Here is a 24,040-nt window from a genome sequence, read left to right on the forward strand (position 1 = left end):
ATGTCACAAAGTTAGTGACAACTTCTCAACTCTCCAAGGTGAAGCAACACGCATTCACTTCAGTGTTTGAAATATGTTCAGGCTTTTTTTTTTTTTCAAGGTAGGTTATCATTCTTGAAAAAGCTTTTGAATTGAACTTGATAGATTGTGCAAGTGTTTCAAATTCTTTTTTTGATACTGAATGCTTATCATAACAAGGTTGAGATATACTCAAGGGCACAATTTAATTTCTCAGAAAACTCATTTATTTTTTATTAATTTCAAATATTTTTGGCCATCAAAAATACTGTCAAAAGTAGCATCAGCTCGATTTTATTCTGTGATAATTTTGCTTTTATACTTTGTGATTATTTAGTATGGAACAATACAAAAACAGACATCAGTGTGATGCAGTTCAACATTGACATTTAAATATATCACAGATATACATTACAGTTTATGCATTTCTATACAGTCGTGCAAATTAATTCGTGTGATTAAATTTGAACATGTACATGATGAAGTACATTTATCATTTCAATCAGGCATTTGATGAAGTCAGCTAAATGAAATCTTGTTTACATCAACTTCCATTTTCCAAAGTTGCCATTTTTGAGCTCATCACACAACTGACAGGTAAGCAAAGAGCCTTGTTTAAAATTACAACTCCTCGAATATAAGGTGAGTGTGCTTAAAAATATATTTTTAAAAATGGACAATTAACATGCGTCGTCTTTGCAGGACGTTTGTTGTTGACGTTGGTTTTATATTTTAACACCTAACGAGTACATTTAATGTTGTGTATCAATCGTATTTACATATTTCGTCACGAAATAATCACAAATATGGCGTTTGATTGGCTAGAGAGTTATTAACGTTTGTAACTTTCCCATTGCCCTTGCAAATAAAACGCCATTGCATTGTTGCTATGTTGTTCCTGTAACTTAAAATATTTATTGTAGCAGGTTTCTAACCCAGCTGGCCAGCAATTGTTGTTCAAATGAATGTATTACAAAATAAATAATGCAAAAATTGTGCATACAATATAGGCAGCATCACAGTTCAAAAGGTCAAGAGGTTATATAGCTGTCATTGGGTGAGAAGCGGGGATCCACCCAGAAGTGGTTGACAGCCAATCAGGCTGCAAATAGACAAGCATTCACAGCTATGGATAATTAAGAGTGATCAATCCTAGCATAAGAGTGCTCAGTCCTTCCATGCATGTGTTTGGAACGTGGAAGGAACTCTGTAGGAACCCAACGCAGACTCAGGGAGAACATGCAAACGCCTCTTGGGTACTGTGACTCAATTGCAAATTTGCCAATGTAGGCAAACTTTGTTCTGCTCAGCTTGGAACTTAAGTGCTTCTAATCACAGCCATTATTTAAGCCTCTTCTGCTCACTCATTCTTTCTCACTTATTCTTCTGCACGCATGCAAACATTTTCCCGGGGTCTTTTTTTAATTGTACTTTTAACTCAGGCTGCCTCCAACCTGCCTGGATTCCCCCCCAGGCGTCTGTCCCTCACTAGGAGTCCTGCCGTGGCCCTGCCTTCTTTTTGATGTTGTTCTCTTGTTCTCCTTCAAATGTCACCAGGCAAGATGAACCCGGACGTCGTTTTAGCAAAGCTGAAGAAAGATGTCCGATCTTTACTCATTTCCTCCAAAGTCGATCTGGACCCTGAGCTACTTAAACGGGACTACAAAAATATGGTGGGCCATCCTCTACCTCTGAAACTCCTGGGCTTCCGAAATGTCATGGATATGTTGAAGGAGATACCTGATGTGGTCTCGGTTAATATCCGAGAGGATGGTAAAACATTCTTGAAGGGTAAATAAACATTTCTTTGCTTTTATTTCCTTATTTATACATCTGAATTTGCAAGACTTTGTTCTCTGTCACCGCAGCTGTTAGCCATGAGTCCACGAGAAACATTGAGGAACTGGTAGCTAAGCAGCGTACGTCCATGATGGACAAAAAAAGAAAAAATTTGCAGTGCTCTTCCTACCGGAACTTGTCCCGGTCAGCCCCGTTAATTCTTCCCAGGCGAGGTGGCGCTCCTCCAGCCCTTCCTCCTCAGCTGAGGGCCCAACTGCGCCTCCTTCTCTCACAGGTACGACAATCTATATGTAGCATGTCACAAATGTCCAGCCATTTATTTTCTAAATGCTGATGTTTTAGGGACCTGTGAGGTTGTCAGAACTGGAGATCAGCTTTCTACGATGCTTTGGCCGCCCTCTGCGTGTTCATAATTTGGGCTTCTACTCCACTGGAGAGATGCTGGAAGCTGCTGCAGACCTTGTTTTGATCCAGCAGGGCAGGCTTGGCTCCATATTGACGCTGAGAGAGCAAATGCTGCCCAGAAGATTTAACAGTCAACAGAACCTCGGACCACCAAAGACCACAACTGACGCAGGAGTGCACAGCCTAGCAAAATCTCAAGGTATGACTATGGAAGAGATTGTTTTGGAAAGACTTGACTGAATTTTAAATTAATTTAGATTTTTGTTCTCATCTGAAACTTTTTTTAATAGCAAAATTAAATGTTTTTGCCTATCCCGTCAGACACCACTGTGAGTTCTGCCCACGAGGAGCCTCCACATGTCAGTTGTAATCTACAAGGGATTAACAAAACCCAAGAACCAGAGCCTCAGCTCCACCAGAAAAGTCTCCATTTTAATCAGCATTTCTCAAAGGTCTGTTGCTGTTTTAATCTGGAAGACTAGAATATGATTGATCATTTCATATCTGTTTTACTGTCTCATTTTTAGTTGCAAGAGGAGCTTCGCCAGCAGATTGCAGAGAACGGCGTGGCTGCGACCATTAGTCACAAGCTAAAAGAGAAACTGCAAAAGGTCAGGTGACATTCCTGATGATGAACTTACTCACACTATTAATTTCCTATTCATAGCTTCTCCATTAAATACATCTTATTTGACATACTTGATGTTTTTAGGTTGTCTGTCAAAGTAGCTATGGAATATCAGTTCACCATCTCCCTGAGGAGTACAAGGTGAGAAGATCATACCACAAAAAAAAGTTGAGAGCCTGGAACTGCTGAAATCCACACAAGCAAGTTTTAATGTGACTTAAATCGATTTACAGAGGCTTTTGGGAGAGGACTTGCCACTGAAAGAGAATGGCTTTGTCAGTGTCACTGAGCTGGTGGACGCCATGAGTGACATCTTCGACCTGCAATACGTGGATGGGGACAGTCAATGCGACTGGATCGTAAAGAACACAACCTCTGGTAGGTACACGAATCGCAATTCTATCTTGTTGAGCTAAAGTATTTGATGTAAGCACATTTGTAGATGCTCCTGGTGGAACATGGCCACAGATAAACTGCCACACTGAAGAATCTCTTTGGGACGTCAAAGATGGTCACATCTCGGTGGACCCGGCGGAAGAATTTTTGATGATGGATTATTCTGTGAAGCAAGAACAGGTAAGAGTTTTAAAGTGCTCTAAGTCTATTGTACGGTATTATACAAATTGACGTCTGTGTCGTCTTCAGGCGTCAGAGCTGTGTCCCGCCATTGCGGTGTATTGCGGCCCCGTCGTGCCTCTGGACGCTCTGCAGAGTCAACATCTTGAACGGCCCACGCCGCGTCCATCTTTTGAATGGCTTCAAGTCACCGTGGAACAAGTCGAGTCTCCAGGACTCTTCTACGTCCGCTTCACGGGTTGTGAGGAAGCTCAAACCTTTGAGAATATGAAATTCGAGATGACGTAAGGACACGTTAAGAGGCAGTCCCGTCCATACCACTGAAGAAGTGTCAACCAGTTTTGCGTGTCTACTTGCAGTCACTGTTATTCCTCCCCTGATGTGTCGGAGCGCTACCGCCTCCCGCAGCCGTTTATCCGCCGAGGGCAAGTCTGCTGTGCGTCATCGGAGAACATGTCCTTCACCAGGGGTGTGATTCACCAGCTCGTCAGCTCCACCAGCGTTGAGGTCTACCATGTAGACTTTGGCACGGTAACCACCGTGCATACCGATGACCTGATGTTCCTCAAGTAGGCCATGTTACTACTACTGCCGCCACCGACGACACCAACAACGTCTTGTGAGCGGAATGTTTTGCCCTTATTGTTTCAGGTCCTGCTTCTCCGTTCTTCCAGCACAAGCCGTCCCGTCGTCACTTGCTGGAATTAAAGCAACCACTGTAAGCCTTCTGCATGTTGAGGTCTTCTAACAAAGTTGTGAATATTAGGGTTGTGCAGTATATTATTGTAGGTCCATCGAAACATTGTAGAAAAGGTGTCTCACCTTGACTTGGATTTGTCATTGCAGGGTGCCTGGACTTGGGAGGCAATTGCTTCATTCATCACTCTTTGTAATCGGCCCCCGGTGGCCGGACTGGTTTGCGACACCGGCGATGTGCTCCACCTGTATCTTTGTGATACCCACACTGAACAGGACATCCACATCCACAATGTCCTCATCAGCCAAGGTCATGGGGAACCCTGCAGCCCCTTAGCCAGTGCAGCAGTGAGTCCCCTGAAAGATTCAAAGGAAATGCAATGTGTTTATATTCCTGGCCATATCTTTCCCAGGTGTGTGACAAGGTCAGCCCTGTTCGCCTTTACCTGGGCAAAGGTGCATTTCACCTGCCAGATGTTGACGAGGAGAGCATTTGGCCAGCAGAAACACTTGAGCAATCAGAGGTAATCCTTCAAATCACAAGGAAGCTCACACATTGAGGTCGCAATGGGTATTTGTTTACCTAGCTTCCGTCAGTATTCACGCTGGACAATTTTGAGAAGAAGCTTTAGCAGATGTCTTGTAAAGTGGTTCTGTTGCAGTTGGAAACTGAGGAGAGGCCCTCCTTGGAATTTATTGAGGACAGTGAGAGCGACACTGATGTTCAGGTAGCTACTTTGTAACTGTATTAGATGAGCATCATTATTTTAACTTTTTATTTTCACGCCCTTCCTGAGAATCCTTCACGTCAAGAAGAGAAGCAGGAGTTTGATGGCACTGAAACATCAGCAGTTTGTCCACCCTTTATCTTGAGGACTCAGGAGAAAATCCAGGACAACTTATTTCACGGTACATAGCATACACAATTTGTCTATAGCATACATTATAGATCTGTGCCGCTTGCCAGAAGTGGACTGTCTGACCTACTCGCGTGCATATGTTTGTTTAATGCCATGCGAGAGAACATTCTCCGTCAGCAGTCGGATAAGCAGTTCAGTAAATGAACACTTGTGAATCGTTGTTACCTTGTGCTTAGCTTAGCATTGCGGGCGAGTGTTTTTAAATGTGCTGGTGTGAGCAGAAATATATTCATGTTTGCAGCAATTCTTACAAGAGCAAATCTGAAACGAGAAAAAGGTTTGGGCTGCTTCTCCGGCATCCTTCTGCCTCGATCGATCGATTGTGCTGTGAACGGAGGTGTGGATGGTAAGAGCCCAATTTGTAATACCTTGAGCAATATAAAACAAAAATGATGAATTGACTGTACACCAACAGGTTGAACAGATGAAGAGCAGAGAAGAGCTTGCAATGATCATTTTCAGGTCCAATATTGCAATTTTTTTTGCCAAGTTTATTTGTATAGGCCTAAAATCACAAGCAGTCTCAAAGGGCTTGTTCGGTTTGGATTTTGGAGTGGTTCAGTTCAATTCTGTGTAAACAATTGATACTAAAAAAAAAGAAGTTTGGAAAATTAGTTTTGGGGATATTAAATGGAGAAAAAAAAAAAAAAGGTTCTTGTGTTAATTGTTTAGTCTAACATGAATTCCAAAACATGCACGCACCTTTTCATGTCATATAAAGTGGTGCATGTGCTTAGAACTTGCCAGACCAACGTGCAATAGTTTGTGGCTTTTATAGGGGGACGTGTATGTGGTGGATGGGCCTGCTCACGCAGACACACACAGTTAACCTTATTAGAGAGAGAGAGGAGAGTAATGTAGTTGAAGGCCAATTAGTGTGTGTGTGTGTGCTGAATGAAGCAGAGATGAGATTGCTTTGATTTATACAAACATGAACCCAGGAAGAAAACCTTCTCAAGGTTTTTGGAGCTTTTTTTTGTTTGTTTCGAGAGCGCAAACTAAAAATTTTCCAGAAAGAGCATGGATGACTTTGATATAGTGTTTCAGCCCACCACACCAAGATTGCAAATGAACGATGCTAATTTCAAACATTGATGGTTTAATTTCACACTTGATGGTCGGCCACACAATCCGGAGACCCAACGATTTGTGTCGGAACAATAAAAAGTCCATTTGCCGTGCCTCCTTCAATAGGAGTGCTTGTCGCTTATGCATTTATTCATAAATGCTAACTAGCTAAACAATGTGAAAGGACGGAATAAGGTGTCAAAAGTGACAAGGATTGTCTCCTGCATGATGTGGCTTGCGTTTGTTTTCCAGTTGCAGCTGAGCTCCCGCCCCAGTTAATATGCAATCGCACACCCTGACACTTCCATTAAAGCGTGTTTATGGCAGCCGCAAAGAATCGATATGCAGATATGACGGACGTTCCACATGGCGGACATGCAGTCTGCAGTCACGCCCGTGTACATTCGGTTGTATTTTTTTTTTCTTTTAATTCTCCCCAATGTTTTTAATGGTAAGTATTGCCATGTTGAGTTTCTGTCAAGCCACTGTTGTGCCTTTGGTGCCTGACTGCAGGATTAGTAGAGGCAACCAACGTAAGCTATACATCATATCAGGCTTGAACAGATTTGCAGCTATTCTATTGTCCGTAAAGCCGCATAGGACTAATTGTCAGTGGTGGTGCCCTTTTTATGTACAGAATATGGACGTACACTTTACAGAATGTAATATTGCACATGGAAAAAAAAAAGAGGCTGTATGCAGACAGTGCACTCATCCAGCTTTTGTGATTTGCTTTCAGTGATGGTCGCAATGGTGAAAAACTGCTCTCACCACTATAGCATGAATGCAGAAATTAATGCTTGGCGGCTTATGTGACCTTTCAACCTGCTGGTTCTGCAAACAGAATAGAACACGGATGGGTGGCTTGATAAAAGCCGAGCTCTATTCTAATCAACCCGACTCGGCCTTGTTTGGTCAGCCAGGTCCACTATGTCGATATCTGCACAGACTAGTAAGTAGATTAAGACAGCAGTGATTGAGGGCAAATCAATTACTGTAGCTCATTGGGCTGACCTACTGTCGCACGTATCTGTAAAATCACATCGCTTTTTTTGTGTAAGTGACGCACAAAAGCATCAATGTGTTCTCTTGACAACCCCGTGAAGCTGAGTGGTCCATCCATGCGTTGACCTTCTGCTATTGAGGAGTGTCATATTCCACTGATACGTCAGAACTTTATAATCAGGGGCGTAGCCAGAATGTTTTTCACTGGGGTGGCCAGGGTGACACATTATTTATCACACTGTTAACAGTCAAGGTTTTATGAAATAAAAATCACATAAATCCACAACACTGGCCATCATGCTCATAATCAAACAGGAACAAGTCGAATTTCCTAGATGCTATTTTTACCCACTTAATGTAAAATAAAACAGCAACACGTTTTTTCATAGTGCAATGTTTTATTATGTGTTCAAAGCAAACGTCAAAGTCGTCCGGTTTGTGACTGCAGATGCAAATTGGTGCGTTTTGGGGGCGGCTCCAATCTTGTATGCGCCTCCTCCTCGCTCGCTCGCTCGTCACTTGGATGATGTTTCAGCAGTGATTTTCTGGTCTTCAAGCTTCCCCGGCAGCTGTTCATGTAGTCGGAGTGCTCACAATTCGATTTCTTTTCAACGCGCGTAAAAGCGCTTGCTCGGTTGTTGTGCGTCATCTGTGCGTATTCGCTGTGTGCAGCCTTTCTGACCTTTTAGCGGACGGGCCGTTTGGACGCGATAATTGGGTGCGCGTCAGTGCTTGTTTGCCGAGGATGCTGCAGCCTTGACTTGGTCAGCCTCACCGAGATTGGCCCGAGAAGAACCCGGCGCGCCATGTAAGCAACCATCTCAGGTATGACGTGTGCGGTGACAATGTCAAAACAGTCAAAGCATTTATTCTTGGAGTGTTGGATTTTGTCTTCTTTTTCCTCTTATTTTTCAGTGCTTCAATTTACTTTATGGAGGTATATGTTGTGGTTTTGGTGGAATGCAAATAACAAAAAAATCTATTTGTAAGTAGCTTATGTAAATATATATATATGTGGGGGGTGCCAAATGACTAGCATGCAGGCTGCAGGAACTTTGGGTGTGCAAATATGCCCCCCCCCCCAAAAAAAAAAAAAATATATTAAAGGAGCAAAAATGGGTGGTGGCAGGTCTATAGCCTCATAAATTTATGCAGCCACAGTAAATCCCCTGCAGCATTTTATTTGATAGTCTTCTTTCAACACCTCAAAAGCATGTTAGGTTAATTTAATTCTTAATTGTGTGCACCGCCACCTCTCAACTAAAGTCATCTGGAATATGCTGAATCAGTGACTCCAATAATGGATGGATGGAAAATAAGTACATTAAAGTATATTCTTCCTATGCAGCAAATTTCCATGACATTAATACAAGCTTTAGGTTACTTTCTTATTGGCTGTCTATTTAATTTCTCAATCACTGAGTGTGTGACTCACCCAAAATTTGTGATAACCATAAAAGGATATGTCATCAGAAATATTAACATTTACGATTGTTGGTGCCAACAGGTCTGCAAACACGTTGTGGAGGAAAAAGCAGGTGTGGTGTGCTCTGACCCACTTCTGACCGAGGGAGGATGCAAAAATACAGCCACAGTAAATAACCCCCCCAACACACACGCACACGTACACACAGACCGGGCCACACATCTTAAATTCTCCGCTTCTGGTAGAAGTGATACAACAGGAAATGGGCTGATTTCCCAGAGGTGTCTGCAATTCAGGCCTATCATGTGTGACACCGCAGCCACAGAAAAGCTTTGCTGTAGCCAAAACATGTCCAGAAGTGCTACCATAAATTCAAATCCATCCATCCATTTTCTGAATTATTATTGCAGAAAAAGCAATGGTAACTAAGAACATGAGCAACACATGCTATTAAGTAAAGAAACTAAATTGCCCTTAGGCCCAAAGTGTCTTTGTGTTGTGTATTTGTGTGTACAGAGGGTTAGTGTGTAGCGCATTGAAAACAAGCTCGAAATGAGCAAAGACTTTCAAAAGTGCCGTGTAAATTATTGAGGACGCTTCAAAATGGCTGGATTGGTGCTTTTGTGCACACAAATGGAAGAACATACACAATCAAGATATACATTCTATATGATCCTTTATTCACACGCTTGCACTTCATGTTAAGACTTAATGCAAATAAAAAAAAATCACTTATTTGAATCACAGATATTCAATATGATAGATAAAAGAAATGCATCAAATATTTACTTGTTGCCGTTGGGTACAGCATCCTCTGGATCCCCGGTCACGAAATCCTCCTACTCTTAACTCAACCACATGAGAATAGAAAGGAAAACAACTTGATACTCAGAGATGGAATTCAATTTCTTTACCCCCCCAAGACAACCACTCAAGTTGGTATATAGAAACTCCTTAACTTTATTTGACTTCATCAGCACAGATCTTATGCAAGCTTTGTTTGAAGCTTAAACTTTTTTTTTTTAATGCTAATTACCAAAGTGTGTCAGAGCCCCGATCGGCAACATGCTGTGCAACCAATCACACATGGAACGAAATCACCAATTTATGAAACATGGTATTTCAACACGAATGAAATTATTACAATAATAATAGTAATAATAAATAAAATAATAATAATAATATATTGTCGCTGTATATTGTAACTGCTCCCTTGCTATCTGCATCATGTCTCAAGACAAATAAGTTATTATCCAATCACATCTGTTCTGGAAAATTTCTAGCATAAGCTGTCATATCTCACCCTATGGGATACATAGGCTTCATTTTTCTTTGATGCTGAGGCTGAACTATTGCATCATGTTCTGTTTTTCATAATCTTTTCCATCCATTTTTTTATACCGCTTGTCTTCATTAGTGTCGTGTGTGTGTGTGCTGGGGTGTATCCTATCTGACTTTGGTCCCCACTCAATCACAGAGATTTGTGTGTACTCGTGTTTTCATCGGTCTTGTTCTTTTGAATCTGTTGTTGTGTTTGCGTTGGACTTGATGTTCCTGAGTATAAGAGCTGAATCAGAAGCTGGCAGGCTTGGCGATGGCAGCCTGCATCATATGATTCACTCCAATTTAAATTTGGACTTTACGGCATTAGCTTGGATGGAGGAAACAATCAAATTCTCTTTCTTTAGCTTCCCAAGACAAAGTTGTTTAAGCGCCGCTATTAATCATACATCTTTGTTTGTGTATTGGTCCAAGATGATGATTCTGGGGAGTGGTTCTTTGCATTCACTGCATTCTTTGCCATAAATGACCAGCGGAAGAATCAGGTAATTGAATTTGATTGATCTTTAGTCTTGTCTAGTCTCTTGCCACTAAACTTTATTTGATTGAGAAGCAAGAGAAAGAAGCTTGAGCAAGATTTTTTATCTGTCACTTTGCTTTTAAGGTTTTCCATTGCTTTGGAAATGCTCCCAGATTTGAAAATCTTATCTCTTTTAGTGGAGATAATTCATTTGGAAGGGGGAGGTGGAGTCTACATGTCCTAGCTCACTTTAAGTGTGAGGTGGAGAAGACCCTGAACTACTACTGCTAATGCTAATGCTAGTAATGTGCAAATGCTTAAACTGCACCATCAAACATTGTAGAGAAATGGTTAGCAAAACCCGATCACAATGCCGATCATCAACGCCGATGAATTACATCCGAGCAGTTTTGGTTTCATGTCTCTTCTGGGTGACCATGCCAAAGCTCCACATGTGCAACCACGACTGAGATAACAGTCAGTTATTGTCAGCTCACATTACCTGGAATCCAATTAGCTCCAACATTTATGCTATTATTTAATTTGCGTCTGCTTCTGTATTGAGTTTCCTAGCGCTGAGTCAACTCATTATGTTCATTTAAATGCTGCATACTAGATTAGATCTTTGTTTGAGCTGCTGCAAGCTGCAGATAAAATTCCCATTAAATAGAAGAGAATTCGCTCTGCTTTGTTTAAGGACTTTCATTTGGCATTTACTCTTTCTACTGTAATTTGCTTTTCATGGAGATCCCACCCATGGGTCATTACTAGACACTTCTATTGTGTTGCCAAAAGGCCGATTGGGATAGTTCCAGGACAATACCATTGAGAACGATGCATGGATGGACGGAATTATTAAATATATTTCTGTCAACAAGGCAGCATAAAATATTATAAGATGAGGGGTTGCCACTCTAGCTGAATGCTGGAATTAAAAAATCAATCTTTTAAAAACCCTCCGACGAGTCAAGGCCTTTCAGGTGCCCCTGAAGACTGATGGCCATGACTCCATTGGGAACATTCCATCAGAGGGAGAAATAGCTAAGGGATTGGCTTTTAGGGAGGGGAGGGGGGGGTATTGCTCATTAATTTGATTGACATCAAAACAGCAAAATTACAATGTGCATGTGTCAAGGGTATTGTCTATACGTGGGATCAAGGGCCACTGGAATCTGGACTCAGCCGCCTTCTGTTTTTGCTCATCTTGCATGAGTGTGCAAATGGGCCTTTGCGTGCTGGCTCATGGATACCCACACACACACACACACACACACACACACACACACACACACACACACACACATAAACTGATCCAAAACATAAAAATGGAATTAGGTCTCCGAGTACTTTATGAACCTAAATTCTAAATACATCCATTATTTCTGACAGGTTGCTTGGTGACTTGGCTCTGAGATTGCAGCCTTTCCAGAGAGTTCTAATGCTGGATGATGTCGAAGGGAGTCTGCTATTTGTTCTCCACAAATAATTGAAGGTAAAAGTGCCATCTGACAGAAACATTAACCCAGCGCCTGTGGTGTACTGATGCAGATACGAGGCCTGTGGTGGATGTGAATGCTTTTTTAAAAAAAAATTTTGGGGCCTCAGCAGGGAAATTTTAAGCAGATCCCGTCTGTGTTTCATGCAGCAAAGTCACAGTCTGAGAGAGCTCAAGACTTTTGGTGTTAATTGTTCTCTGTTGTCCTTTCACCAACCATTAGACAAAGCTAATGACCCACTGCTATAAAGTAATGTTTGCATTTCAACAGATTGCATGTAATAATGATTTTTCAAATGATGTGGTATGCTTTGGATTGTGAGTGGATTCTTCCTGCTCCATTTTATTTCCTCTTCCCATGAGTAATCTTAGTCCATTTACAGTATGAATGTGACTGTTGCTGTGAAACAATTTTGAACTTTCATCTTTCTTCATAATCTTGCATCATTTGCCTCTCTCCCTGTTCTTTTGTTCCTTTTGGTCCTCCTCTTTCCCTATCACTGTGCTCTTATATGGCCAGTTTCTGTCCCTTACTGCCACCTTGTGGAAATTGAGAAAATGACATTTAGATGACATCAATAAAACAAAACTCCAATAATTGTTCTGTCCACAGAAATGTCCATGAAGCGTGTTCATCCAGGGGCGGGACCACAGCACGCTAACCTCTGAGCTGAGCTTCAGTTAACCGTGAAACTTCCAGTTACCCAGGGACACTCTTCTGATGTGAGTGAAATCTAAATGTCCTCAGTTTACAACAAAACTAAATCATTTCCCTTCCCTTTTGGAGGGCACTGTGTTTTTGAGAAAATAAGTGGGTTAGTGTATGAGGTATGAATAATGCAGAATATAAGTGCAAATGCAAACCATACATCATTAAATAATACATAAACAGGATTCCATACTATGTATAGATCCATCCTTTCATTTTCCATATTGCTTGACCTCATTAGGAACGTACGTGAACTGGAGCCTATCTCTGCTGACCTTTGAAAAAAAAATGCTAATATTTGAATCCATCACCTCAGAACTGTCAAGTAGCTGCTGGGCAATTTAAAATCGAAACAGCATTCACACAACAAATTGCACAAAGGCAATTGTTAACTTGATGTTTCTTGTACCTTTTGTCAGAGTTTGATGGAGAGCTGGTCGGATGACAGCTGGAACTGTTGTCATAACTGGAGGAATACTGGCCACAGTGATACTTCTGTGTATCATAGCTGTGCTCTGCTACTGTAGACTCCAGGTACACCACCTTCTCCCTTTTCATTTGGACATCTGGAAATGTTTTTGTGTTGATATCTGATTTCTTCTTCAGTACTACTGCTGTAAGAAGAATGGCTCAGACAGCGGCTCCAACTCTCTACAACACTTTGAATGCAACACCTGCAGCATCTCCGGCTTGGATGGGACCTTCAGCACCCCGCTGTCACTTTCACCCCTCCAGCCACCTCCATCGTCCAAACCCAGGAAAGCCGCAGCGGGACGCGGCCGCTATTGCCCCTCCTGCTCCCCGTACGACTCGCCCTTCTTCATCCGGAGCGCTAATGAGATGCGCAACGGAGGCGAGCGGGTCACGTATATGCCCACGCATTACGAGAACCAGGCGCTGGTCATGCCGCTGCCCGTCGTGGAAGGATCCCTGCTGAGGGAGGCTCCACGGAGCAGAGCACCTGATTTCTACACCAACACTCGAGCCATCAGCACACAAGTGTGACACTGCGGCCAGAAGCGCAGCATCTTCATGGACGCTTTATTATGGTGGATTCATTTATTGTACTAACTTTATTTTTTGTGCAGTGTATGCTTATAAACGACACTGTCATGTGACTGTTAATTGACTTCATTGAGCGAGGGCTATCTGACCTAAAGTAGCGTTTACATATCTGTCCAAAACATCATCCTACCTACCTACAGTATACATTTTCTGGATCTTACGTATCAGTGCATGGTGAAATTTAAAAGAGTTTCTGTCTCTATGCAAGATGATTTAAGACTCACTGGTGATGTCATGATCTTAGCTTATTGCCACATCATCATGAGTATGTGAGCTGCAGTAAAGAGTGAATCACTGGTTTGCTTGGTGAATTACTGAGCTTCCATTTTGTGCGTGTATTTTAAAGAACATTGGAGTATTTTTAGCTTCGTATCTTCAAGTCATTTTTTATATGACAACATAAGTGGAGGAAGCAATCACATCAGTAGACGACTTTTCTTTTATGGTATGGTGTAATTTTTCTGCTGAATATTACTTGCCATTAGTCTTTGCTGGCAATGCAAAAAGTTTTACAACAAAGATATTTGTGTTTTCAGATGGACGTGTTTCGACGAGGAGAGTAACTTCTTTTTTCTCTTCTGCTATTACTCTCATGTTGATTCATTAAGTTGAACACAGTGGTGTTGTTTCTTGTCACATTGTGAGAACATCCACTATTTAGATCCCATCTTTGTTTGTGATCAACAATCTTTTTGTGGTATATACAATTTTGGAGTATACACATTTTCCTCAGTAAAAAAAAATGACACCATTAATAACAGCAGCTTTGTTTTTGCGTAGCTTCATCCATATTTACAAAAACAAAAGAATCATTTATTTTATTTCTATGAGCAAGGGCAGATGTATAAAGTCATTACTCAAATCAATGTGAAAAGTCTCGTGTTTATAAAGGTCAATACAGAATGTCAGGAAAAAAACTTTTGTTACAAAAAAAAATCCTTCACCTATTATATCACCTACCTACCTAATTGTTCCAGTAGCTACTAGTTAAATGGAACAAAAAAATATTTTGAAATGTTGATTTAAAAAAGAAATAGACATACATATGTACAGTAGTATTTGACAGTTATACATTTTGACAAATAAAGATTTGTAAATGCTTGGAATGAATGTGTGTGATTATTTTTAATGATTGTAATTAATAACATTCTGAGAATGTATTTTTTTTTATATATATATATACACGTCCACGTCCACGCTTGAACCGAAGCGAGTGCGCATGCGCATCAGCACACAACAGGCCGGAAAGCGTGTAGTTAGCTCATCGAGTGATACGTCCTGTCTGTACATACGATCTTCGGCGAACTCTTGACAGCTAGCAGGGAACTCGTCATCTTTTCACGCAAGTAAGTTGACAGCTTGTTTGTCAACAAATGCACGTATTTCAGTGACTGCATGACGTTTTGACGTATTTAAAATGTGGAATTCCTTGTTTATTTTCTTCTGCTGCCCGCTTTGGGTGTTGTCTGTCGCCCTTCCCAAAAGGAGCCAATGTTTTGGACTTCGTTCGAGATGGGTGGCGTTAGCAGGACGTTAGCTTCGATGAAAGCTAGCATTTAGTAACCTGGCACTGGTTGCAACTTCCTGATTAGTTTGCACTTACCTGTGCTCACATCCTGGTGCACATCTGCAGCTCTGCAACTGTTAAACGGTTTTAAATCTGGCACTCTCGTGGAGAGGAGAAGGATTAGAGAGGGTAGCTTCACGCTGGCTAATGTTGCATTGGCTGGATTGTTAAACTCGAGGAGCCTGTTCCTGATTGACCTGTGCTAAGTGCACTTTATTTCCCACTTAGATTGCATCTTCAAATGCTGCTGATGATGCAAAGGGAAGTTTGGCCAAGATGTCCGTGCTGTTGACAATACTTGGTCACGCTTATAAATGTTGAAATCATTTTTGGGACACATACTTTTCCTTTGTCTAGATTCTTCTTTGGTTTGAAAGTGAGGTGCACATTGTTCTGTTATTTGCTCACCTGCAATGTCAATATCTGCTTGGGCTTTTGGATCAGTGCATAATACAGGTTGCCACAACAGCATTTTCCATTTACTGTACAGTATGTTGGTAGTCATTTATCTACAGTAAACAATAGGGATGCAACCTAAAACAAGATTGGTTGATTTAGAATTCATTTGTAATAAATAAAGAAAAGTGCAAAAGAAAATTTGTCAAGTTTCTCCATCAGATGTGTAGAAACTTCAGTGTTGGGATTGTCACTGCCTCACAAACCCGCAGGCATTTTCTCCCTGCCTGATGCAATGTCACATATTACTTCAGTTTATTTTGGTGTTGCCTAGCTTTAAATCATGAGCAACGACTACACAGTGTTTCCACTCTAAGTAAGCGGCCCTTTGGTCGCTGTGCTGTCGGAGCAGACTACGGTTTGTATAATAACCGGGTGCTAACTTAGACACTTTTCTACCAGCAAGTTGACTTCAGTTCAGTATTAATTATTAATATGCATTCCACATACAATAGTAACAACAAATGCAGCTATGACATCAGCGCTGCTGTAAAATCATTTTGACGTGACGTGCAGGATATTGCTGCCATAAAATATGTCAAATGTGACGTATTTGTGTATTTTAGTAAGTGTTGTAGTTGGCTGGAAAAGGTAATTATGCACATTTTTCCAACATTTGCGCTATTGGTTTGATTCTCTGTGGCTTTATTTGCTTCGATTGTTCATGCTACTTGCTGTAATTCAATAAGTATGATTGGAGCACATGACATGGTTGCTGTCCATGCCTTTGTGTGCATGTCTGAATCGAAGGAACAAACATTTCCATGTATAGAAGAAGTTTTAAAAGTCCAAATATATCTTTTAAGTTGTAACACAAGCTTGTATTTTTGATCCAGGAGTGGCTGAAGTGGGGAGGAAAGGGGAGAGATTCGACTCTGGACTCCCCTGCACTTCCTGAGAAGAGTCAGCCATGGATGACAGCTCCTCTCTGCGGAAAGTCAGCAGTTCCACAGAGTCAGTGGCCACCGTCACCAGCGAGGAGTTTGTTCTGGTTCAGCCTGGTGCCACTGGGTCGCCTCAAGGCTCTGAGGGAAAACCCAAGCTCAAGGTCAGAAATACGTTGATTAGCTTTTGAAAAATATTTGGTACTTTGTCTTTGGTAAAACGTTGGAGCAGGTAAAACCTTGTCGTGATTTCTTTTTTTTTTTTTTTAAACAAAAGGTTTTGTGTCATTGTTATCCTCAATTAGTTTCCGGCTAATAACAATAGCAAATAGAGGGGCGGAGTCGTCATAAAATGAGATAAGATAACCTTTATTAGTCCAACATTGTGGGAATTTGGAATTTACACTTTGGATTGGTCAATAATTTCCACCAAAACACACTTCATTGGGAAGTAATAAAAAAACTAAATTATAGCATTGTTTTTCCAATTGTCTGTTTTGAGTGAACCAACTTTTTAAAGAGTAGCTAACATGGCCTTAGTATAAATTATTCACACAATCCAGGAAGCTCCATGTTCTTCTTCATGGTCTATGTTCTTCTCCTTTTATGTGCTGACCCCCTACTTTAATAGTCATGGTCCTTCCTCCACCAGATGTCTTGGAACGGTAGTGAGCAGCTGGAGAAAGCAATGGAGGAGGTGCTGGATGATGACGACGACGACGATGACGAGAAAGTGGAGAAAAGTAGCGTGGAAGAGATGGAGAAGCACAGCAACCCAGAAGTCCTGGAGATACAACCGCCAGGTAGTGTTGCCCGGTGGACTTCTCCACAAACATCACCAGTGCTTCCCTAATGCTGAGTGAAGTGAGAGGAAATTGGCAAATAAAAGCCAGTCAGCAGTGGAAGTTCTCCCTCGCCCATTGTTCTGCTTCCTGTTTGTGAAGTTTTCTCTAACATCCCGTGCCATTCTCTTAACTTTAGTGGAGCTCCTACTTCTCTTCACAGCTCCATAGCAGTCAATTGTGACTGACAATAATGAAAGACAGCTTATACTATGTCCTCCATCCTCCAGAGATAACATCACCTTGTCCAGCGCCAGCGAGCCCCGCCATTCAAGAGGAAGACAGCGTGCAGTTCAATAAGCTGTCTTACTTGGGCAGCACTTGCGTCAAGGCTCCTCGTGATGAAGCCGAAGCGCAGAGAGCCATGGCTACCTTGCGGGCCGACAGTGCCATCCCTATCCCTGTCACTCTGCATGTACCCTGTGGACCAGAAGGTTCTGTGAGGTAAGCCATTTGGTTAAAGAAAGGGAAAAAAAAAGGTCAACTTCATTCTACCACATTGCCTCTGCCATGGAGATTTTTTTATTTTTTTTTCCAGAGTGCAAAGTTGCAAAGCATTGAGCTTTTAGGTCAGTTCAGGGCACTGACTTGATAAGAATTAAGACAATTTAGAAAATTGTGCAATTAATCCAAATGAAATGAGTTTAAATTACATTCCATGACTACAAAATCATCATAAAGGAACAAATGATTATTGTTATTATTCCTGTTTTTTTTTATACAAGAAAATTATACTTACGTTTGCACCTTTTTTAAATTTTAAAATAATTAATATTTTATATTATATATTTTTTTTTGTTTCCTTCATTTTTCTTGTATTGTACCACAAAGTAAATAATCGTTTGATTAACTCTGATTTCAATGATCACCAAAAATGATGGTAATGAATATATTTTCCGATCGCTTTTTTTCAGGGTTGTGGACCAGGCATCGGGCACAGAGATTTTCTCCTTTCCCATTTACAAGGTGTTGTTTTGTGCCCGCGGACGCGACGGGTCGGTGGAAAGCGACAGCTTTTGCTTCACCGAGAGTTATCGGAGCTCCGAGGTCTTCCAAATTCACGTCTTCGCCTGCCACATCCAGGAGGCCGTAAGCAATATTTGTATCACTTCTTCACCAAAGATATTTCTATATATTTCCGTGCAAATATGATCTTCTCTTACCTTTTCCCATGTAGGTCAGTCGAATCCTGTACAGTTTCTCGACAGCCTTTCGCCGCTCTTCGCGGCCGACCGATATCAGAGAGACGCCGCTGTTGAGTCCTCTTGACAGTAACCTCTTTATCTTCACTGTCACCCTGGAAATTAAGGAAGATGACGGCAAGGGAAATTTCAGGTATTTTGCCAGCATGTAAAAATGAATACACACTTGAATTATGTTTAATAATAACCCCGGTGTGTCTCTTTTTGTTTTTCACAGTCCGGTTCCCAAGGACAGAGACAAATTGTACTTCAAACTGCGACAGAATGTTCCGAAGAAAGTTGTGATTACAGTGCAGCAAATTAGCAACAAGGAGCTGGTGATTGAGAGGTGAGAGGCGGGCGGGCCGGCGGGCCGGCGGGCGGTCTTATGTGTCAGCTCCACCTGAAATTGCCGTAGTGTAATTCCTTGACAGACTCCTTTTGCGTGAACCAATTCCTGCAACTTCCCGCAGCCCTTGTTATTGCACTCATACACTGAGACCGAATGGCTGCACCAAAGAACTAGGTCACCCCCCCCCAACACACACACACATACACACATACACACTCTGCCTTCCCAGTCACTTACCTCCAATTTTCCTCACCAGCACCTGGCCTTTTATCTTCTCAGCCAGTGGACGTTTCGATTTGTTTTTGTTGCGTCATTTTACAGTATGCTTCATCCCTTGGTATTGTCTAAACATTTTTGTTTTCTATGGATTTTGAATCCAACATGAAACCAATTGCTCAATCTGCTTGAATTGTGCTTTCTATTCGAAACTGTATCTTAAATGTTATTCAATAGGTTTGTAAATACTGTAATTTTGAGATATCTCTTTGCTAACCACAGGGTGGCGCTCTGAACTTGAGGAGCAATTTGCACCTTGTGGAAATTGCAGCACTTATGGATGGAAATTTAAATGCTGTTTGAGAATGATTGTAGTACTGTAAATATGTTAGGGAATAATAAAATATAATAATAATAATAAAAAGTCTGTACTTATTCCAACATGCATAAAGCTCCTGTCTTCTTTTATAGGTGTTTTGGAATGCTACTAAGTCCAGGCCAGAAGGTTTGCAATAGCGACATGCATCTGCTAGACATGGTGAGTCTTGCATTGCAGTTGGGCATTTTTGAATTATGAGTACGAGTTGTTGAATGATTATGCATATGGAATACTGCATAGGATATTCGACTACCTACATGTGCGCTTTGTTTGTTCTACTGACACTACAAAGCATTGCGGTCAGTTTAATAACACACAGTGGTTATTAATGAAACATCTCACCATCACTTTCCTACCCAGGAGACGATGGGAAAGACTTCTGATGGAAAAGCCTATGTGATCACAGGAACATGGAACCCCAATATTGCAGCCTTCCAGGCCCTCAATGAAGACACGCCAAAAGGTTTTGACAAATATCTGCAACCATAAAAACACTTTGAGTGGATTAATAATCATTTCTAATGCACATCCTGGACATGAATTTCAAATGGGGAAAAAAAGTGGGAAAATATTATTTGATCACTGTACAATAATCAGTTGTACGTTATCATGCAATGTACTTTTTTTTTTTTCCCTAATATTGTTTTTTTAAGTGTGGTGTAATGGCTAGCAATATATTGTCTGGTGCAGATAAGCAAGCCTACATGACGGTGGCAGTAGACTTGGTCGTCACAGAGGTGGTGGAACCAGTTCGCTTCCTGATGGAAACTTTGGTCCGGGTTTATCCCTCAAACGAACGTTTCTGGTACTTCAGCCGAAAGACCTTCAGCGAGACCTTTTACCTCAAACTTGGACAGGTATGTTCACACGTGGAAAAAAATGAAAATAACAAAAGTGTCTGTTCTATATTTCTAAATGTTTCTAAAAGTGATGGCAATATGCTGCTTTGATGAGTTCTGCAAAAAAAAAGAAAACGGTTATTTAAATGTCACCTTCCTCGCAATAACTCACAACTTTGATCAAAAGGTGACAAGCGATGACCAGCCAGCTTCTTCTGATTTAGTATGGAGGAAGAAAGAAAAAAAAAACTACAGATCTACTCTAGTAATCCATTAGGGAACTGGCAAGGCAGCAGAGTGTGGGGAAGCTTTCCATTGTAGCTGGCTAATAAGTGGCTCTTTCTCATTATTGGCGTGTTGGTAATTAACGGCGGCAGTCTGACTCGTACGCCTGATTGCCTACGGAGTTATCTCCTGAGTAAACGGAAGACTGGTGCACTGGTTAAGAGCTTATTAAAAGATAATATTGTGTGTGGCTGGGGGAGGGATTTTTTATTTGACTTTATTTAGATATTTATTTATGTATTTATTTATGGAAGCTGCCTATCAGGTGCTCACATGTAGTACATATAAAATGTAGGATTATATTGTCCTATTTTCCCATAAAATATTTTTTGAATATAATAATTCATAAAATATGATTGGCAAACATTACATGATTTTATTTCTTGCAAAGTCACGAGACAGCGGGATTCTCAAGTGTATTTATTTACACTAACATCAAACCGGCCTTTTCACACTTATTGAAGTCATAAAAAAAGCAAATGCATTTTTGATGTCTCTTTGAATTTTTCTAAAAAAAAAACTAGCCACCTGCTACATTGTATTTATTTTTCTTCTCATCAGTGTCTTGAAAAAGGGCACGAGAAGTTACGGGGGCTTGGGCCGGATCAATACTGCATCAAAGCTCATTGATCTACTTCACCAGCTGCAGGCGAGAGGCTAAAGCAGCACACTTAGTAAATAGTCTCGAAATAAACTTCACCTGCTTATGACACCCAAGGGCGTGTCTTTGGTTTTAATCGTGGACTTTGATTTATTGTTCTGGACGTACACTGTGATGCTGAAGGGTTACGCTAACGCTACTGTGTGTGTTGATCCAGCATGCATCGGAGAGGACAGGTCAGAGTGATGCTATGTACGAGGTGGTGAGCCTTCAGAGGGAGGCGGAGAGAAATAATCAAGGCAAAGGACAACTGGCCTCACCCGCTGAAGAGGACGAGGCGGCGGATGACGGTAAGAGGAGCCACTTAACTCCTACTTAAACTTTGTTCTCAATTATTAGGACTGATTCCAAAACTAGGTCAAGTAGATTTTGCATTTAGATGATTTTTTTTTAGTGTCAGATACATTCAATTAAGTCATCGACGTAATGGATGAACATCATCGATTGTGTCAATTGATTCCTGTTCACCATGGTTCTTGCAATGTGCCAGTCTGGTAATGAGCAAACTTTTTATTTCAAAAATCATACAGTACTTGTGTTAGGAGCATTTTGAATTTTTATTGCGTATAGCTTGTTTTCAAAAGGTTCACCTTGTATTTACAGAAGGCAACAAATGTGCAATTATTGAAAGCCATTCTTTGGCTTCCCAAGCTATAGTTGATGCTTTTCACTATATGGGAGCCATTCAGAAGGCTTTGTGAACCCTCCCTCCCTCCTCCTTTCCTCGAGATGAGAAAATAGAGACACTCTGGGACATGGAGTTGGAGGTCAGCCTTATTGTGTCCAAAAATGAATACCCGCACAGTCAATAGAAGCGCACACATTTAATTAATTTTTTTTCCTTCTTGCGGGCTTCAGGGTGCCCCAAGGAGACATATTTTTTTTCTCATTGCGGTTCCCTCTACACCACTGTCATTATTATATTTACATATATGTGTGTGTATATATATATATATATATATATATATATATATATATATATATATATATATATATATATATATATATATATATATACACACATAAGATACACATATATATATAATTTTATAAAATTAATAAAAATAAAGCTGAGTTTGTTTTGAGACTAAAGAAAAAAAAAAAAGCGTTAAATTATGTCATGTGCACATGTATGCACACTCCAAAAATTTTAGAAGACGTTAGGGATCTTTTTACAGGTAAATTGCAAAGTTTGCATCTTGAAGAGTGGTAGTCATTATTTTGGCTTCTCCCATCTAGTGGGCACCCCAACAGCAAACAAAGAAAGAAGATGAAACAAAACATAAAAGAAGAAGAAGAAGAAGAGGACGCAACAGCAAATCTTATCGCCGTGATCAATGTCCAAAATTGGACGTCAACGCAGTTATTAATATATCGCTAGCATGTTTTTCGGTACGTTTCGCAAGGTCTTGCATGCATGGCAATTCTATTTGCTTGCTGCTATTTACAATTTCTACCGTGCAAAAATTTATAGGATTGATCATTTTGTATCTTTTGTATTCCAAATAAAGCTTTTTGCATTTATTCTAGTGTCTGTTTGTAATTGTTCATTTAAGCAATAACAGATGTGATCATTTTGGTCACTATTATTCACATTTTTATTATCTCTAGATAATTAGAAAGGTAATACGAGTGTTCACAGAAATAACTGACATAATAATAATAATAATTCATGAAAATAAACCAATATTTTTTTTTTTTGAAAGCCACCATGCACGCAACAGTTTTTGCTAGATTGTTCTGTTGTCCTGAAAATGTCACTGCTTTGGAACATGTGCTGTACAATTCAGCCAAGTGAATATCTGTATCTATACCATGAGTCACCTGGCAACCAATCTGTGTGCGTTCCCACGTTTCACCTTCCTGGTTTTAACGCCTTTACTCACCAAATGCTGGCAAAAAAAAAAAAAAAAGAAGCTAATATGTATGTATGTTGCATTGACATGATAGCGCTTCCATGTAGCCCAGTTGATAAAATCCTACCTTCTTTATATGTAATTCTAATTATATAATTGTTTACATTATAATCCAGTAAAAATTGTGCAAACAAGTACTTGCTTGTTTAATTCCCCACATAATGAAAGAGCAAGCACTTATGTAACTATTTGAAAACTATTTGTATAAAAAGTAAATTCTCCATGATTTTTCATTTCCGCATTAAATTGTGTGAATGTATTAAACCAATGTGATATTCCAGCCATATCCAGGGCCGCACGTGCAAGTCTAAATGCCGCACATACACTCGACTAGACTCTGTTTATGTTCTAGTGGGTGCTTTATGTGTGGGAATCCGTCTGTCCACCAGCAGAACCGGCCCGGGAGCTAGACAGGCAGGCAGGCTGCATCTACAGTACGCACAAGTGTTTTGCAATGCAAAGCGCCAGATGGGCGCCCATTACGATAATGGAATGTGTAGGCCCAGTCGAAACACTCCAACCCCTATTAAATAGCGTGCTGGGAACACAAAGGCACAATTGAAATGCTTAGCACGAGATCTCGGATTGACTTTTGTCTTGTCATTTGGCCAAACGTCACAGACATCAAGGTCACTATTGGAGACAAATCTCTAATAAATCTTCTGTGGTCCCCCATTTGTGTTGTATGTAGACAGTGACAGTGAAATCTCCAGCGGGACGGGAGATGTTTCCAAAGATTGTCCTGAGAAAATTCTGGAGTTGTGGGGAGCAATTCTCACTCGATGGTAAGGAGCTTAACTCATTCGCTGCCAACCCAATTAATATCTGTCATTGGTACTAAATGAGTTTT

The 24,040-nt window shown here is 40.7% G+C and overlaps 3 protein-coding genes across 4 annotated transcripts in view; all 3 read left to right on the plus strand.

Moving 5' to 3' along the window:
* Positions 1–525: 525 nt before the first annotated feature.
* tdrd5 (tudor domain containing 5) lies at positions 526–7,782 on the plus strand. Its single transcript, XM_049729066.1, has 18 exons — positions 526–615; positions 1,576–1,809; positions 1,887–2,092; positions 2,161–2,422; positions 2,545–2,675; positions 2,751–2,834; positions 2,936–2,992; positions 3,085–3,229; positions 3,294–3,427; positions 3,497–3,711; positions 3,787–3,996; positions 4,079–4,145; positions 4,274–4,471; positions 4,537–4,647; positions 4,786–4,851; positions 4,921–5,032; positions 5,285–5,389; positions 5,459–7,782. The coding sequence occupies exons 1-18, from the start codon at positions 546–548 to the stop codon at positions 5,461–5,463; spliced, it is 2,412 nt and encodes an 803-aa protein (XP_049585023.1). The 5' UTR covers positions 526–545; the 3' UTR covers positions 5,464–7,782.
* Positions 7,783–7,800: 18 nt separating this feature from the next.
* Positions 7,801–14,718, plus strand: LOC125974170 (protein FAM163A). The gene is made up of 6 exons (XM_049729102.2): positions 7,801–7,941; positions 8,624–8,710; positions 11,733–11,835; positions 12,452–12,561; positions 12,967–13,081; positions 13,154–14,718. Exons 5-6 carry the CDS (start codon positions 12,989–12,991, stop codon positions 13,550–13,552), a joined length of 492 nt encoding a protein of 163 aa, XP_049585059.1. The 5' UTR covers positions 7,801–7,941; positions 8,624–8,710; positions 11,733–11,835; positions 12,452–12,561; positions 12,967–12,988; the 3' UTR covers positions 13,553–14,718.
* Positions 14,719–14,830: 112 nt separating this feature from the next.
* The window catches only part of rabgap1l (RAB GTPase activating protein 1-like), a 39,943-nt gene continuing 30,733 nt past the window's right edge, over positions 14,831–24,040 (plus strand). Inside the window, exons 1-12 of one of the 2 annotated variants that reach the window (XM_049728995.1) lie at positions 14,831–14,958; positions 16,472–16,683; positions 17,151–17,322; positions 17,592–17,805; positions 18,276–18,450; positions 18,539–18,696; positions 18,781–18,891; positions 19,582–19,648; positions 19,850–19,952; positions 20,180–20,346; positions 21,432–21,564; positions 23,882–23,975. In XM_049728995.1, the coding sequence (XP_049584952.1) occupies positions 16,546–16,683; positions 17,151–17,322; positions 17,592–17,805; positions 18,276–18,450; positions 18,539–18,696; positions 18,781–18,891; positions 19,582–19,648; positions 19,850–19,952; positions 20,180–20,346; positions 21,432–21,564; positions 23,882–23,975 (1,532 nt within the window). In that variant the 5' untranslated portion in view covers positions 14,831–14,958; positions 16,472–16,545. The remainder of the gene's footprint in view (positions 14,959–16,471; positions 16,684–17,150; positions 17,323–17,591; positions 17,806–18,275; positions 18,451–18,538; positions 18,697–18,780; positions 18,892–19,581; positions 19,649–19,849; positions 19,953–20,179; positions 20,347–21,431; positions 21,565–23,881; positions 23,976–24,040) is intronic. The other variant, XM_049729003.1, reaches the window with a different exon arrangement.

Source organism: Syngnathus scovelli, chromosome 10 (assembly GCF_024217435.2).
Source record: "Syngnathus scovelli strain Florida chromosome 10, RoL_Ssco_1.2, whole genome shotgun sequence".
Classification (NCBI taxonomy): Eukaryota; Metazoa; Chordata; class Actinopteri; order Syngnathiformes; family Syngnathidae; genus Syngnathus; species Syngnathus scovelli.